A 16,357-nucleotide genomic window follows, 5' to 3' on the forward strand; every position below is an offset into this window, starting at 1 on the left:
AAGGTGAAGAACAAGTAGCCAGGGCCAGTGACGGCTAAAACCAACCTCCCTGCCAAAAGAATTGATTACAAAGCTACACCCTTAGAAACTTTAGCAGCACTGGCAAAAAAATGCCACCTCAAGTGGTATTTCTTGTGACTAATCTTCATCCCTCTGTTTCAGCTGGGGAAGAAAAAAATTTGAGTTGCCAGACTTTTAAATACTGGCTGAATACACACCAAAACGTGAAAAAGAGGTTGTTTGAATTCTAATAACTCAAAAAAGAACTATGTTTTGCCAGTCTGTAACCAAACCAGACACATCCTGTAAAACTCAGCAAGACTTAACTGCTAGTAAAGGAGCAAACACATTTTGGAAAGTTCTTGTATCTCTTTGCTTAAATGAAATATACACCCACCACCAGCATAAGAAAAGTAATTTATTATTTCAGAATAACTTTCCACTTTAAATATTACCCACAAATCCCACTAAAAGCATGGAGCATGTAATAGGAAAATGCTGGAAAACTTGTACGACAGGGAAAGCAAACTGACCCCAGCACATATCACCTAACTGAAGATATTTAACAGGGATGATTAAACAAGACAACAAACTGACCTTTGCTCCCATCCACGTGCAAGGGAGAGGGAAAATCTTGGAATCCTAATTGGACTTAATGACTTTCTGAAGGCTGCTGAGCATCCAGCAGCCAATGCCAGCCAGGCACCTACCCGGGTGCCTCCCTCACCCACGATAAATCTGGGTCACTGTGCCAAGTGTCAGGGTTCTTCTGATATCTCAGATTAAAGGAATAGCTACTTCACCATTACATAAACTGTACTTTAGCCCATGGATCTCCATGGCTCATGTGTGCTTCATTCATACAATTATCCAGTAATATCTTGCATGCATTTTGCAAATTCTTCTCCTATTTCCACCTGCCAGTACTTTCAGTGTTGAGCTGTTACAAAGTGGTTGTGGTTTATGGGATTTAGAGGACCAGACCCAAAAAGTGGGATGCTTGGAGGGTATCTTTGCTGTCTTTGGGTCCTCAACCAGAGAACAGGGTCAAGCCCAGCACTGCCCATGGCAGCTCTGAGTGCTGTTTGCAAGTTGCTCTGCAGATCCACAGCTGAGCTGAATCTACACATCCCATCTGCTGCATCCCCCCTCTGAAAAGGAGGGTGTGAGTCTGATGAGATGGCAGGGCATCAGCAGCTGGAAGGCAAGACTGCCAAAGGGCACAGCCCACTCAAGTCACAGCCTGGACATAGGAAAAAAAAAATCATTTCACTTGTAGTGGAATCTCTTTCCACTCCTAGTGCAGTTCTGAAGTGAACTGCCTGGAAAGTCAGAATCTCCACTCTGCCACCATAAGTCATGGCTGACCTGCCATACCTGACACTGGTACTCTGCATTAAGTTCCGTAGCTTAACTTTCTTTGGTCAGCATTCATTATACCTACCCCATCCTCACTGGCAGAGGACATCAGGAGAGAAGAGATTGTCCTTTGCAACAGCTGGAATGAGAAAATTCACAGGTTTTGTTCATAACGAAAATCTTAAGTGTGCAAAAACGTTCTGTTTGCAGTCACATAGAACAAAGACTTATCATTTTAATATCAAACAGCTTTGTTTCTCTGGCCAAGAAAGCAGAGGAGAGGTGACACAAAAGATGTTCAGAATGGAAGTCTAAAAACACACATTCCTTCTTTTAGACTGTGTAGACTGAGGTTTCCAAAGGCCCAGCCTAACAAATCCCTTCATCGGGCCATAGAACCATTTGCAAACCTCAGGGTGAACTCAATGACTGCATTACTTGAGCAAGAGCTGGGAACTGGGTTCTTAGCCCAATGAAACACAAGTTCAGTATTAGATTAAATTATGGGATAGTCTTACATATCTTAATTTGTCTTCTGACAGAACTATTCATAGAAGTGTGGCTTAGAATACCTATGTGCCTACACACCTAGTCTCACTGCACCTGGTACACCATGGCACTAATTTCATGCCATACCTTCACTTTTACTGTACTCTGAGATCGGGATGGACAACTCAAGAAGACTTCCAGCTGCATTTTCAAAACTGGTGTTGTGACAGCTTCAGAGCACTGGTTGCAATACAGCAATTCTCTGAAACACACAAAATTATGATGGAAAAACACAGAGAAATGAACAAGCTATCAGTCATAAATCAAAGCAAATAAAACCCCAGTTAGTGCATTCTCTAAAATACTTTGCTGGTGGACTTTTAGTAGCAAAGCCCTGGTAGAGATTCAGTTGATAACAGAAAATAGAACTCTTCTGTTGGCAGTAACTCTCCTGGAGGACCTAAACTCTTCTGGCAAAAGGATCTTCCTTTTATAATTTCTGGCAGCACAAAGAGAGGTTGCTATTTATAGTCACCCCACTTAAGCAAATATTAATCTCACAACCTCCTAAAAGTTATGGCAAAAGAAAATCTGCAGTATAGATTTGGCTGAAGTGAATTATTGACTTAGGCCCTCATTCAGCAAACGTTCAGTGTTTTCAGTGTACTCTTAAGTCATGCACAGAGTTAAGCTCAGCTATAAGTACTTGTTGGAAGCACTTCTTAAACAAATATTGATACTTCATTTGTTCTCCAAATGAAGCAGAAGTGTCCTTCACAGGTGAGATACTTTTTTAATTGGACTACACTGCTATGTGAACATAGACACATCCTTATTTTTTGCATGACAGTATAATACAGGACACCTGGTTTTGATTTTCAGCTTTTTTTTGTACAACAAAGCATAAGGGGCAAATCTCCTCATCGTTAGGAAAATATTATCTATTTCAATAAGAACAACACAACTTCTTATGATTTTTGTAAGCTTTTTCAGTAGAAAGAACTAACTTCCTTCCTTCCTTCCTTCCTTCCTTCCTTCCTTCCTTCCTTCCTTCCTTCCTTCCTCCCTCCCTCCCTCCCTCCCTCCCTCCCTCCCTCCCTCCCTCCCCCCCTCTGACTGCTCTTATCCCCTGGGCTTTTATTCCACCAGGAATCTCACACTCTGCAAGCACAAGCTGGCTAGGCAGCTGCAGGGGAGGCTTTCCAAAATAATGTCAGTGTGACACAGGTTCAGCATTTCAGGTGGCAGCAGGTCCTGTAGGATCAGTCCTCACATTCAGGACAAACATACTGCCAGAATTATCCAACATCCTTTTTAGAATGGTGACTAATTTAACAGGTCTAAAAAGCAAGTCTTTCATACTTAGATAAATTGTAGCAGAGATCAGAGTCCAGTATAAAAATGAGGTGAATTGAGCATACACAGATTAACAAGGCAAGACACACAAATGCATGTACCTACTTCTAAAGGAACTTAAAATCATACCTGTGGTTTATGGGCATATTCATTAAAAGCAATATTACAATGCAGTGGGCTATGAAACCTTTATAAGCAAGATTGGTTTAAAAAACAAGTAATAACTGCAAAATCAAACTATTTCATATCTACTTGTATCTTTCTCCATATATTAATGTAACCTTGCAGGTTTTATCAGTTCATCAGCAATAAAAATACTACGTCTTAGCTCTAGGAAGGAGCAAAGTGCAGCCTGTGCCTGCAGGAATCATTGCATCACCTATTGCTGTTATGGCCACATCTACAAAACACCTGGAGTGCTCTGGAGCATGCTGACTCTCACCTGTCCTGGGGACACACTTCCAACTTTCCATTGCCACATCTGTTGCATGTAGGCCAGGAGAAAGCAGTGCTCTCATTAACTCCAACAACAGTACCTGCAGAACATGGAATCCTTACAAAATGCTAACGTTAAGCCAGCAAACACAGTCACTCTTGGCTTCACAGCAGGTTTGAACCTTTCTGACCCACAGCTTAAGACTTGTCAGAGCAAGAATCAGGTCTTCCAACAATCTCACTCCCTTTCTCCTTTGTCCCTCCAACAAGGGATGAAAGTACAGCAGAGTGTTATGTTCTAAAAATATCAGAAAGTAGAGAATTGACAATTAACTTTCCAAACAGGCTTGGCTCTTTTGATTTGAATTCTACTGCTTTTCTGATTCGCTTTTGCTTGTTAGCTTTCCTTCTGGTCCTCTGATGTTTTCTTGGCAATAAACAGCTATAAAAATAATCAGATCGAATAGCTTGATATTGATATTTAGAAAATACAAACCAATAAGAAGCCCCAATCCCTTCTGAAAACAACAATGCAGATTAAATTCCACTAACAATGCAGTTATTCTTCATTTATACAGATTTAACAGAGATTAGATCTGGCTCACAGTCTTAAGTGTGTGCGTAAGAAGGGAATGCCAAAGATACTTTGGACTAATAAAAAGGGCCTCACTAGTTTTGGCAAGAAAAAATATATTCAGAATTTTATGAGAAGCTAATAAAGAGTGTATTATATTTTATGGTAACAATACGCTGAAATTATGAGCATTATTTATAGAGAAAAATATTCACCTGTAAGAATGAAATTGCACTGAAATAAAACCTCACTAGTACAACAGAACTACAGACTTAAAAATCCAGCCTCTCTTGAGCAAGAATCTCACAGTTCTATATCACATTCAATAGAAGAAAGCCTTGGAGATTATGCAGCATTTGCAGTGTCTGGACTGTAAGACAGGGTGTTAATCCCTTGCTCTTCTGGTTCTCCTGGGACAAGGAGGGAGCTACACCTAAACAACAAAACTGTAATTTTCTTTGGGAATTCAAAGGACAGCAAGTCTGAAAATCTGGAAAGTTGCTTCTCAAATACAACATTTATGACCCAATTTCTAAGTGTACAACAAAACATCAGGCTTTTCTCTGACAGAATAAGATATTCTATTTAGCCACGTGGACTCCTAGAGGAATAATTTTGATTCTTCAGTGTTCATGATAACCCGGGAGTTTCCATGGGTATGTTCCTCTTTGAATCATGTGAATGCTGAATGGAGTTAAATCCACTTGGTGGATTCAACTTGACTGGATCAACTTGACTGGCTGGACATCAGTGGTGTTCCCTAAGGCTCAGTATTGGGGTCAGTCCTGTTTAATATTTTAATCAATAATCTGGATCAAGTGCTCCCTCAGTGAGTTTGCAGATGACAGCGAGTTGGGTGGGAGTGTTGATCTGGTGGAGGGGAGGGAGGCTCTGCAGAGGGATCTGGACAGGCTGGATCCATGGGCTGAGGCCAGTGCTGTGAGGTTCAACAAGGCCAGGTGCCAAGTCCTGCACCTGACCTGGGTCACAGCAATGCCAGGCAGTGCCACAGGCTGGGGCAAGAGTGGCTGGAGAGTGGCTCAGAGGAAAAGGACCTGGGGGTGGCAGCCAACAGCCAAGTGGACATGAGCCAGGGTGTGCCCAGGTGGCCAAGAAGGCCAGTGGCATCCTGGCCTGGATCAGCAAGAGTGTGGCCAGCAGGACTAAGGAAGGGATCATGGCTCTGCACTCAGCACTGGTGAGGCTGCACCAGTTCTGGGCCCCTCACTCCAAGAAAGACACCGAGGTGCTGGAGTGGCACAGAGAAGGGCAGTGGAGCTGATGAAGAGGAGGTGGGGTTCTTCAGCCTGGAGAAAAGGAGGCTCAGGGGGAACCTTCTTGTTCTCTACAACTGCCTGAAAAGAGTTTGTAACCAGGGAGGGGTTGACCTCTTCTCCCAGGTTACAAGTGACAGCATGAGGGGAAATGGCCTAACGTTATGCCAAGAGAGGTTTAGATCAGATATTAGGAAGACTTCACTGAAAGGGTGCCAGAAAAGTGGTGGAGTCCCCAGCCCTGGAGGTATTTAAAAGAGATGCAGATGTGGCACTTGGGGACATGGTTTAGTGGTAGACTTGGCAGTGATGATTTTGATTTTGGTTAATGGTTTGACTGGATGATCTTAAAAATCCCTTTCAACCTAAATGATTCTATGATTTTATCATTCTTGTTCACCAAAAAGCTACCAATTAGTTTGCTGAGTATGTTTCCTTCTTCATTAAAAAAAAAATTTTAGAACCAGAACAAATCCCCTTTCTCTCTAAGCCTTTTCACTTTCTCCCAGTTGTGTGCCATATTCCAACTGCAAGATGCCAGTGCAAATACATCTGAAGAAAATCAATCAGGATCATACTGATGAGATTATGTCTAGTGGAGAAAATTATTTTGATGATAATATAGAGTTCCCTTGAGAAAACCACCAGACATCACTGAAGTCAGACCAACTCAAAGCAGCAACAGATGGAGTAATCTAGTGACAGTCTTGTGCACCCTACAAAGTGATTTCTCAAGGTTAGGGTGCTGAACTACTGCACATCTTTTTCAAGACTCTAGATTTTGCTTGACATACACAAACCTTTTGGATATTTTCCCAAGATCCTTCTTTTAAATGAAAATGCCCATGGCCAAAATTCAATTTTTACCTCTAGTTTATTTTTTAGGGTTGTGGCAGGCACCATGAAGAAGAGATTGACATTGTCAATCTCTTGGATGACATTGACATCCAAGGGACAACGCCTGGAAAAGCAGGTCTGCCATGTGGAATGCAAAGGAACGCTTTGGTTGAGACAATTAAAACATGGAGGTGTTGTTCTGGATTTCTTTCCCCCAATCAGTTATCCTGATTAATGGGACAGGAAATGCAAAAATTCAATCAAAAAAGGAAATATGGGTAAACTGACTGACCCCATTTTAGTCCCACTACTAAGCAGAAAACTGAAAAAACTCCCACATGCCAGAGTAAGGGCTTAAATATGAAAATATCCAACGTCAAAATTCAGTCACTGTTGGTGAGTCATATACTAGGCAAATAGCATTAATCAAGTAATATTCCCACATATCAGGTGTGGTATAGACTAAGTAGAATTTACTCAAAGCATGATTAAGAGGAAAAAGATTTCTGTGCCGTATGAACTGCCACCATTTAAGTTATCCTGACTGCTACTATACAGCAAAACAAGGTTATAAATTACCTTGCAATGCATAGTGATAAGAAAATAAACCTACTAACTCTAAGATCACAGGTGAAAACCACAGAGTCATCTTGCAATGAAGAATAAACTTTTTATTAGAAAGCAACCATAGGTTTTCACTGATCTGTTAAAGAGCAATACAGTCCACTATCCCAGAGCTGGTATGACTGAAACTCCCTGAAAGAAGAATTTTTGACAAACTCATTGCATCTGCTTGGACTGGAACATTTTCTGTTTTGATGGGGAAGGAAGCTCTGAAGAACATCCAGTCCAGAGCTGTACCAAGTTGGTCAGGGCTCAGCTTAAAGCAGGAGCTTGGACTGGCAGAACTTCAGATGCCCTTTCCAAAGAACCAGGAAGGCACACTCCCTCACTTAGGGGTAGAGAAAGCCTTTCCAGCCTCTTTCCAGCTAGGTGGGAGGATGCCAGTGTGAAACACACATAGGTGACCAGAAGTACAAGAAACGAGAGGATGTGCAAAGGAAAAGAATGAATGAGGTAATAACTGCTTCTCATTGGAATCCAGACTATCAACTCTCTGATTTAGGAGATAAGAGACAGTGACTGAATTTTAGAGATCATACACCTCCCTCCATGCATTGCTCCACCAAAAGTATATTCTCCCACCAACAAAGTAGGGTAAATGCTATTGGTTTCATTAATTAGCAGAAAGATGTAGGCACTAACTTATTGAAACCCAAAACAGTGAATGTATCTCTTGAATGCTATTAAAATATTTCAGTACACACAAAAGTGAGAGTTTTCATCTATATATTGCTGCAGCATAAGTGTAAAGAAGATATTTTACATTCTATGTTGGTGTTCAGGTGTGGGAACATACTGATAACAGCTATCCTGCACAAATTCCACATTAAACAAGACAAGGTTGTAGGATTAATTTCTCCTTTTGTCATTCTTCTATCTTTAATACAGGACAGGCAAAGCATGACATCTCCCATGAAATGTAAAGTAAGCACTTGTTTACACAACAGATCACAAAGGTGTACTTTCTTTGCTCTGCTGGAAAAAGAAAGGACAGAGAGATGTTTTCTTTATGCTACTATGAACACTGTCAACAAGAAAAAAGAAGAGGGGCACTTCTCATAATCCCAAAATTAACAGCAGAGAAGTGACAATTCTTAACATAACTACTGGAGAGGTGAAAAAAAAAAGGCAAAAAGCATTTCACACCCAGTGACAAAAATATCTTTCAAGTAGCTGTATCAATGCAAGATGTACATAACAACCATGGCTTTGAGTGAAGTGCCTCTAGTTGTGTTTGGTTTTCATTATGCACTGTTCAACATTTGTCACTGCAAGGTGCTCAGTAACTCATCACAGAGGCATTGCTAAGTTGTGGGTCTACCATAGCAGCAGGTATGTTTAGTAAAGGCTTTGCTTGGTTTCAAACTGTCTTCTTAGTCCATCATATTATAGCTGAAGAATTCATTTGAAAACCATTATTTGTTGTAATTTTAAAGCTAATTTCAAACGCTCCAAATGCAAATTTTAAAGTTATTTTCAAATGCTAATTTTGAATTACCTTCAAAATACTTGAAGGTATTTTCTACAAGGGCTACTGGAATAATACAAGTTAAATTAAGGAAGGAAATAGCCTTGAAGACTTGTTAGGCTTTTAAGGACTTTTTCTCATAGGCACTGTACAGCTGGGAGGTTTAAGAAGCTGTCTGGACAAAGCTTTATAAGATACACAGTAGATAATGTTTCTGCATGATTTGGAAACACTAGAAAATCTGTAATAAGAAATGTTTCTGCATGGTTAGTGGTAAGACCAAGATATGGTCAAACCATATCTTAGACAAAGCTATGATCCAAAGTGGTTGGTGAGCAAATACTGGCCACATTATACTAAATTACTATGGTAAAATAATAAATTGTCCTACTGCAGCAAAGCTCCAGGGAAATCAGTCACTAACCCCTACCATTCAAGACCTGGGTAACATATCTTACCCATCTGCCTAAAAAATGTTGGTATAACTCATTGTCGCCAACATCAACAAGGCTGGTGCGAACAGAAGGCTCCTGACAGAAGACAGTGAGGGAAGGAATATAATGAAACAGATTGTGCATTAAACATTTATTCTGGGGCATGAGTGAGTGGGAGCAGAGCTTGGCCAGCAAAAGGCAAACAGAGCCCACGGTGAAGCATAAAATCTTAAATGTTCTAATGACCCACAGCAATGCCATGCTTTTTTTATCCCTCCACGCTGTTTGTGCAAGAAATCAATATAAAGACACAAAAGATTAAAGTGAGCACAAATAATTAACCGCATTCATTTCAGCAAGGCCGTACAAACCTCTGAGAGCACAAATGGAGCTGGCCTGCGTTGTAGAATCCAGCTCATCGAGTCTGACAGGGCCAGTCAGCTCACTGAGGTCAGCACCGGCAGCCGAGCACAAAAGAGGCTTTTGTAACAGGAGAACAGTACGTTCAACACAAATAATCCTACCTGCCAAAAAAGACATTTCAACTCAGTACAGTAACAAGGAAAAAGGTGACCACGTTAATTGTCATGGCCAATAAAGACAACCACCTCTGCCAGCTACCAAGCAGATGAATAGACTCCATCAGGTTTTCTCAATGACAAAATATTTTGCTTTCAGCGATACACGCACCGCGCTCTTGTTACGCTTTGCGACTCCCAGAGAGAAAAAGAAATCTGAATTTGAAGGAAAAGAAATTTAAAAACCTGAACATGCCAGAAGAGAGTCTGATGCCACCCAGGCTGCATCGCATCTCACTCCATGCAAACAGGTTACAGGCTCTTCCCTGGTAACAAACTTGTGCACCCCTTCAGGCGGTCCTGCTTTGCTTCCAAGGTTACAAAGAGTAGGTGCATGCAATGCTTCATTCTCCAGAGCAGAGATTTTTGCTTCAGGACACACAGCCTTTTGCACAGCTTTGTACTTCCAGTTCACTTACACTCTGGAAGTGACTGAGGGTGCGAGATGTGAGCCAGCCCTGCCATCACCATACAGAACCAAACTTGAACCTCAAAAAAGAGTGACTAAAAATGAAAGTAAAGGGAACAACCAAAATTTCACGATCTGTATGGCAGCGAAGGCTCACAGCTAAGATGGTTTAGGAGAGCTTATAAAATTTCTCTGTCTGGGGACATGCAGATTTCCTAATGTATTTGAGCCTTCTGTCAGCTCACAAATTTGATTTACACTGGTCATCAGATTCAACAGTCATCAGAGAATACTGACAGTAACACTGGTGGACATACAACAACATCACGGAATTTCTCATTCACTTTCAAAATCAAGCCAAAAATACAGAAAAAGAAACTTTACAAGAAAGTTTAAACTACAATCCCTTTCAAATTTCTCATCCCAAACTTGCAAAGTCTCATCTTCATCTGATAATGAAAGTGACCTCTCTGGAGGTCACATATTGAGGTGTCAGAGATAAGGGTGCTGTTTCTGTGGTACTCCAACTGCTTCCAAACCACGGGCAAAGCTTACCATTTCCCCAGAGAGCATCCTTGAAGAAGACAAGTCGTGAGCCAGCACTGAGAGCTTCCATGATTTCCATGCTGAGAACACACGACGCAGTGACTGACACAGCAACAACTTTTGGAATCCCATGAACCACATTTTGCAGCGTGGAGTCAGTCACAAACAACAACATTTCTCTTTGATCTATAGGAACACTGTGTTTTGTCTGTGATTAGGAAAAAAAAATACAAATTTGGAATGCAATTAAAAATTTTTTTTTGTAGAAGAAAAGACCAAACATCTTCATATTAAAATGACTCATAAAACTGACAGAAATTATTACAGTTAGGGCTTGTGCAGGATAATGAGTCAAAGGTTTACTAGAATTTTTTGGTATTCCTTACTTCAGATACAAACTTTGAAATCTCTACCTTAAATTAACTTTCTGAGGTTGACTCTCTGGACTCTTGGCTTTACTTCAGTCAACTATCACGCTTTATGATAATTTTCTTGGACTGTACATGGGATTTGAAAATATATTTCCTAAAAAAATATACTATATATATGGTGCACATAAAAAAATAATTGGATGGTTTTAATAAGACTTACATAATTTTTGTCTTAAAAACAATGGGGAAAGAACATTTCTACTACTAATATTATTCCTCCGTGGGTACATTTTCTATGTACTGCTATTAGATTCCCAAGCACAACCAATTTGCAAAGTGGAGGTTTTTCTTTCAGTTGAACAAATATCCCTAAATATTCCCAAAATGCATAAAGTTAAGGAAGTAGATAATTCCTAAGTAAGAGATATATGAATCTGCAATGATAGTGTAAGCTTTCTGCCCCAGAAAAATGGTATAAATATGGTATAAAAATATCATATCAAAACATATTTCATATTTATCAGTGCTTCCATATTTATCAAGGAACTTCCAAATTTTTGGATTCTAATATTTTAAAATACCCAAGATTAAATAATTTAATCAATTTAAAATGTTTTTGTTACTCTTTTTAATTAGTCTGCCAACCAAAAATGAATGCTTAAAACATTTAACTGAAAATTGAATACTATAATGCCTGAAAAGACATGTAGGATTTTATTCTCACAGCTGCATGTCCGTGACAGAAGGTAGCACAACAAAACCCCCAGTATTTTGTCTTTGATTGAATTATAACTTTGAAACCATCAGCCACACTGAACCTGGCTTTCTGTCCATGCTCACACTCTTAGAGCAAATGAGGTAATTATAAACAGTGACTGGAAAAATTCACAGTTCAGATATCACAGTTATGCCTTAATACAGCATATGCTGCCTCTTGCACTGATGTTGTTGTTTTGCCTAGTAACTGCATACATTTGGGCAACTCCTCTGCATAGATACCATTGGGACAGCTTCAGAGAAAGAATTTTTACATCTGTCCCTTGAGAATTACTAACACATTAAAAGCTCTCTTTCAGGAAAATCATCCAAAAAGTAAATAATAATAAAAGCAAAAATCACAAGTTAGTATAAAATCATCATCTTGCTATGTGTGACAATTTGTTCTGAACAGAGAGGAGGACACAACAGACAAATAGCAGCAGGATTGAGTTATAAGGAAGGACAGCTCCTTAACCACAGATGGAATATATTTCCTCATGTTCCTTCTGAGCCACAGTTTGGATTCTGCCTAAAAAAAAAGAGCGTATTTCCATTCCTCCTTCACACAAATTAAGTAATATTAATTTAAGCACTTAATACTGTAGCTACAGAGAGTAAATACTATTTTTTAAGGTACATCTGAATTAGCTCACATAGCAGATTATTTAATAATAAATCTGCAAGCAAAACAAACCAAATCTTTGTCCCTTCCTCTCTTATTACAACTTGGTGATTTTGCATGTGAAGAGTACATCCTCTTGGCAAAGGCAGCTGCAGGAAACAAGCTGCTGTTCTTGATCTTCTGGGAGGACTAGGCAAGTGATACACCAGCAGCAGGTAAATACCTTGACATTCCTCGAGCAGTTGTCCCGAAAGTTAAACATATGAAGAATATCTTCTATTGCTTTTCCATCGTTACTTTAAAAAATTATGAGCACTCATGTTGTTCACTTATAAAAATTTAGTGCTTACAGTTCAGCAAGTGAATAGCCATTAAAAAAAGAACTAATAAACCTCCTAGGAGCAAGACAAAAACGTATAGACCTTTATTTCTGCTTCTCAAGATTTCATTCTTCAAAATCACATCTGTTCCTTCATGCTTCGTCTTTTCTCTAATTCAGTGATGAAGTGCTTTTACATAAGAATACTGATAACACGCATCAGAATTTCAGATGGAGACATTCCTGAATTCAAAAATGTTTGGCTAGGATGCCCCTAGTCTGCAATTTTATTGCATTTTTCACTAGAAGAGGTTTCTTGGAAATAGGAATTTACGCACGTAAGCGTCCATCTTTCTGCTGGCACAGTAAAGATCCCATCCAGCTAGCCCTCATTCCATCTTTGCAAATGCTCTGTCACATCCTCAATTAGCACGGAGAAAACACAAGAGATACCCCTCATCTCAGTAGTTAAAAGTACTCCCTGCCTAAAACTAAATCATAATTCATTGGCTTTTGAAGCAAAAGGGCAAGACCTAAATTAAATTTATGTCTCAAACTTGTGGGAAGCATCTCCAGCTATTTTGCTGGCCGTTCTGGAATTTCTTTGTCTTTGGTTCATATGCTTTGATTCACACTTTGTTTCTTGCGGAGCTGATGGACAATTGCAAATTATTCTCTGCTAGAATTCAGTGCTGGCTGTACTGAGTATCCAGTCGCCAGGAAAAAATAAATAAATCAGCAACAAAAAAATTCCTTTAACTACTAAGGGAGCTTGCAACATTTTGAAAGAACATCGTAGCATCATTCAGAAACAAATAAAACATAATTGTAAGCTTTCCGGCACAGTATGGATGGCAGATGTATTTACCTAAGAGTTCCTCCCTTTTACTACTTACTGGACCATAAAAGCCAAATTTGCCTGAGGGGCTTCTATGGAAGTCAATGAAAATCACCCACACATTTGCATGGAAAGAGCAAAACTGTATTTTTATATAACCATCATCTGTTCCACTCTATCCCCCAACACCCAACTGACTGGGAGCTTCTTGCTACGTTCCTAAGGATAGCATTCAGCTATAAATTGAGCCTCAGCTAACTTCCTGTGAGCTCTCTCTCCAGGATGCAGTATCATCTCTGGTTAGATAGCAATTTATTTAGGAATAATTACCTTTCTAGACTGAGTGGCACTGAAACTCATGAGGCAGTTCATTTTTCCTTTCACAAGCATTTTAGACATGGGGATAATTCTGCCCATACAAGTCTTCAAGATAATCCTGGCATAAGGGTTACCCCAATGCAAGATGAATCTTCTTCACATAAACATGATGCTGATTTTACGTTGAATTCATTACTAAATAAAAAGATTACCTGCAGCCTTCGATAGAGCACTTGGGCCCAGAAGCTACACCGCTTGTTACAACCATCAATCTGAAGAGAGCACAAAAATAGGGAATGAGACAACTGTGATAACAGAAATCCAGTGGTAAAAAGTATTTGTTATCTGATTTGTAAAGCAGATTACCCGAAGAATTTCCTTTAGACCATGAACAGCTGGTGGCTGGTACAAATTAGAAATCTGTTCTTCCTCATCCACTTCCACATGTATTTCACCAGACTGAACAGTAAGAATGTAACAGAAGCTGGGAGGAGGAAGATTAGTTGTCATCTATGAAAAAATAAGAAAAAGAAATGTGACCATAAAAAACGCACTTTAATTTAGCCAGTCAAGTTTTACAATAATAGGCAAGATGAACAAAACAATTTACATCTTAAGATGGATGGGGAAACAAAATTATATGGTTAATAACAAGGACTCTGATGTAGAAGATGAGTTAATAAACCAACAGTCACAAGTTATAAGTGAAATCAGCTTGTGTGTATAATTCTTTCCATAATCTAACATTGACCCTCATCACAAAAACAACTCATAACTTGGCACACTTGGCAAACACCGTGACTATTTCAAGGTGCTTTTTGTTGTGTTGTGTATCTTTACTACATGGTAGGAGTGTGTAGATTAGTATTATTCTTCTTTTATTTTTTTCTTTTCTTTTTTTTTTTAACATCCATAGCTTTTCTGATTTTCTGAGATTTGGGGACTTTTGCATGTGGGTGGGTTTTTGTGATAGTAAACAGCTGCCGAACTTTTAAAGCTGCCAAATTAAATCCAGGACAGCACAAGGAGATAATGAAGAACAGGAATGCAAGAGCTGCAAGAACTGCTCTCTTTGTGGTATGCCAGATTTTTCTTTTCCCCTTAAAAAGTACCATGACGTAACAACTTTATCAATCACCACTTACAGAGGTCCCAAGCTGGAAAGACTTCTCAGAAAAGAAAAGACAATGCTAGAAGATAATTTTTATTGCAAATATGGTAAAATACTCTTTCAGCAACGTTTGTTGTTAATAAAACATTTAATTTAATAGAAGAAATATGAATATATTAAAGACAGTTGCCCACCCATTAAAAAGAATCTGCTTAAAGAAAAACAAAAGCAAAGGAAGCAGATACCCAAACTCTGTTTGCCTCTGACAGCATTAAAGAAGGTATTTGAATGTACATCCAGCTCCAAAGAAATCCGTTCCACAGGTCCCTTCCCAACAACATTATCATCATGCTGGCAATATTATTTATGTACTGATGTATAAAACTGCTTCCACAGAACTGTGCATAAAACTATACTGCTTGTATCAAGAAAAAGGTATCTCAACTGAAAGAGCCCACCCAGCCAAAAACCTGGAGCATCAGAATGCAAGCTGTGGTTCTGTGTGGAATTAATTTCTGTTTCAAACCGATGGCAGAAATGTAAATTACACGATTATGGCAAGTTTCCTCCATTTTTAAATTGCTAATAAACAGAAAAAATGAAGAAATAGCAACGGTCATAACAACACTAAATGACATTTAAGAGCTTTGCCTCAGCCATAGATATTCCCATTCTGTTGCCCACATAATTTTAATGCACAAACCCATCCATTCCTCTGAGACTTCCAAAATATTTCGATGAAAGGAAGAGTCAAAGAGAGCATAGATATTTCACTCAGTTTCAGTCTCAATTTTATTTTTGACTGAGGTCTGATCTTTTTGTTCTTCAGTATAAACCCCTGGACAACACAAAGAACACGCTACATTGCAGAGGAAAGATTCTTGGACTTTAGAAATAACCAGTAATATCCATCTTCAATATTCCCTGGTTTTGAAACTTGCTTATTTCCAGCTCTCTCTTTTTTTTCCCCCATATTGACTCCTTTGGTCTAAACAAATTCTTACTACCACTAACTTCTTCCCAAAGAACAGCCTATACAAGAACATCAAGAAAGCCCAACCTCTGGTCTGGTATTACCAAAATTATTTGCTGTGACAGAACACCTTTTTAAAGACAAAAGCTAACTGGAGTAAAATTACAGATGTGATTTCAGCTTTGCAAATATATAATAGCATACTTTAAATCCTATTCTGTACTTTCCCATCCCCTAAAATCACAGAAATATTCAATTATCTTTAGAAATTACTTCTATGTTCATCTTTCTGACCTCACATGAAACAAGTATCAGTCAGAGATATCCTAACTAGTAAGAGACCTGATTCCAGCACTCTGTCTTCACAGAGTGCAGAAGAAGTTAATCTTCAGAAAAGTGCTTTCAAACCTAAGGCTGAAAAGTGGTTTTAAAGAATGAGTTAACAACCTTGTATACAGATTTCTCAGCAGGCTCCATGATACCTAGTACCTCTTTACTCCTGCAAGGAGAGAGAGGAAGAATTTGTCTGGACATCTTACCATTCTAGCTCCAGAGGATTAATAAGGGGCTAATTGCATCATTTTGGAAAGATGCTGCTAATCCAGAGGGCTTCAGGTTAGCCTGGGACGTTGTCAGAATCAGTAAAACAAAACTTGGTAGGTA

General features: G+C 39.2%; 1 protein-coding gene across 2 annotated transcripts in view; it reads right to left on the reverse strand.

The window, feature by feature from the left end:
- The window catches only part of SPIDR (scaffold protein involved in DNA repair), a 195,697-nt gene that overhangs the window by 1,444 nt on the left and 177,896 nt on the right, over positions 1-16,357 (reverse strand). For both annotated transcript variants that reach the window (XM_084220353.1, XM_084220352.1), the window contains exons 13-19: positions 13,977-14,120; positions 13,823-13,882; positions 10,393-10,591; positions 9,222-9,374; positions 3,647-3,740; positions 1,996-2,110; positions 1,445-1,498 (exon numbers count right to left, since the gene is read on the reverse strand). In XM_084220353.1, the coding sequence (XP_084076479.1) occupies positions 1,445-1,498; positions 1,996-2,110; positions 3,647-3,740; positions 9,222-9,374; positions 10,393-10,591; positions 13,823-13,882; positions 13,977-14,120 (819 nt within the window). The remainder of the gene's footprint in view (positions 1-1,444; positions 1,499-1,995; positions 2,111-3,646; positions 3,741-9,221; positions 9,375-10,392; positions 10,592-13,822; positions 13,883-13,976; positions 14,121-16,357) is intronic.

Source organism: Fringilla coelebs (genome assembly GCF_963513975.1).
Source record: "Fringilla coelebs genome assembly, chromosome: 1".
Lineage (NCBI taxonomy): Eukaryota > Metazoa > Chordata > Aves > Passeriformes > Fringillidae > Fringilla > Fringilla coelebs.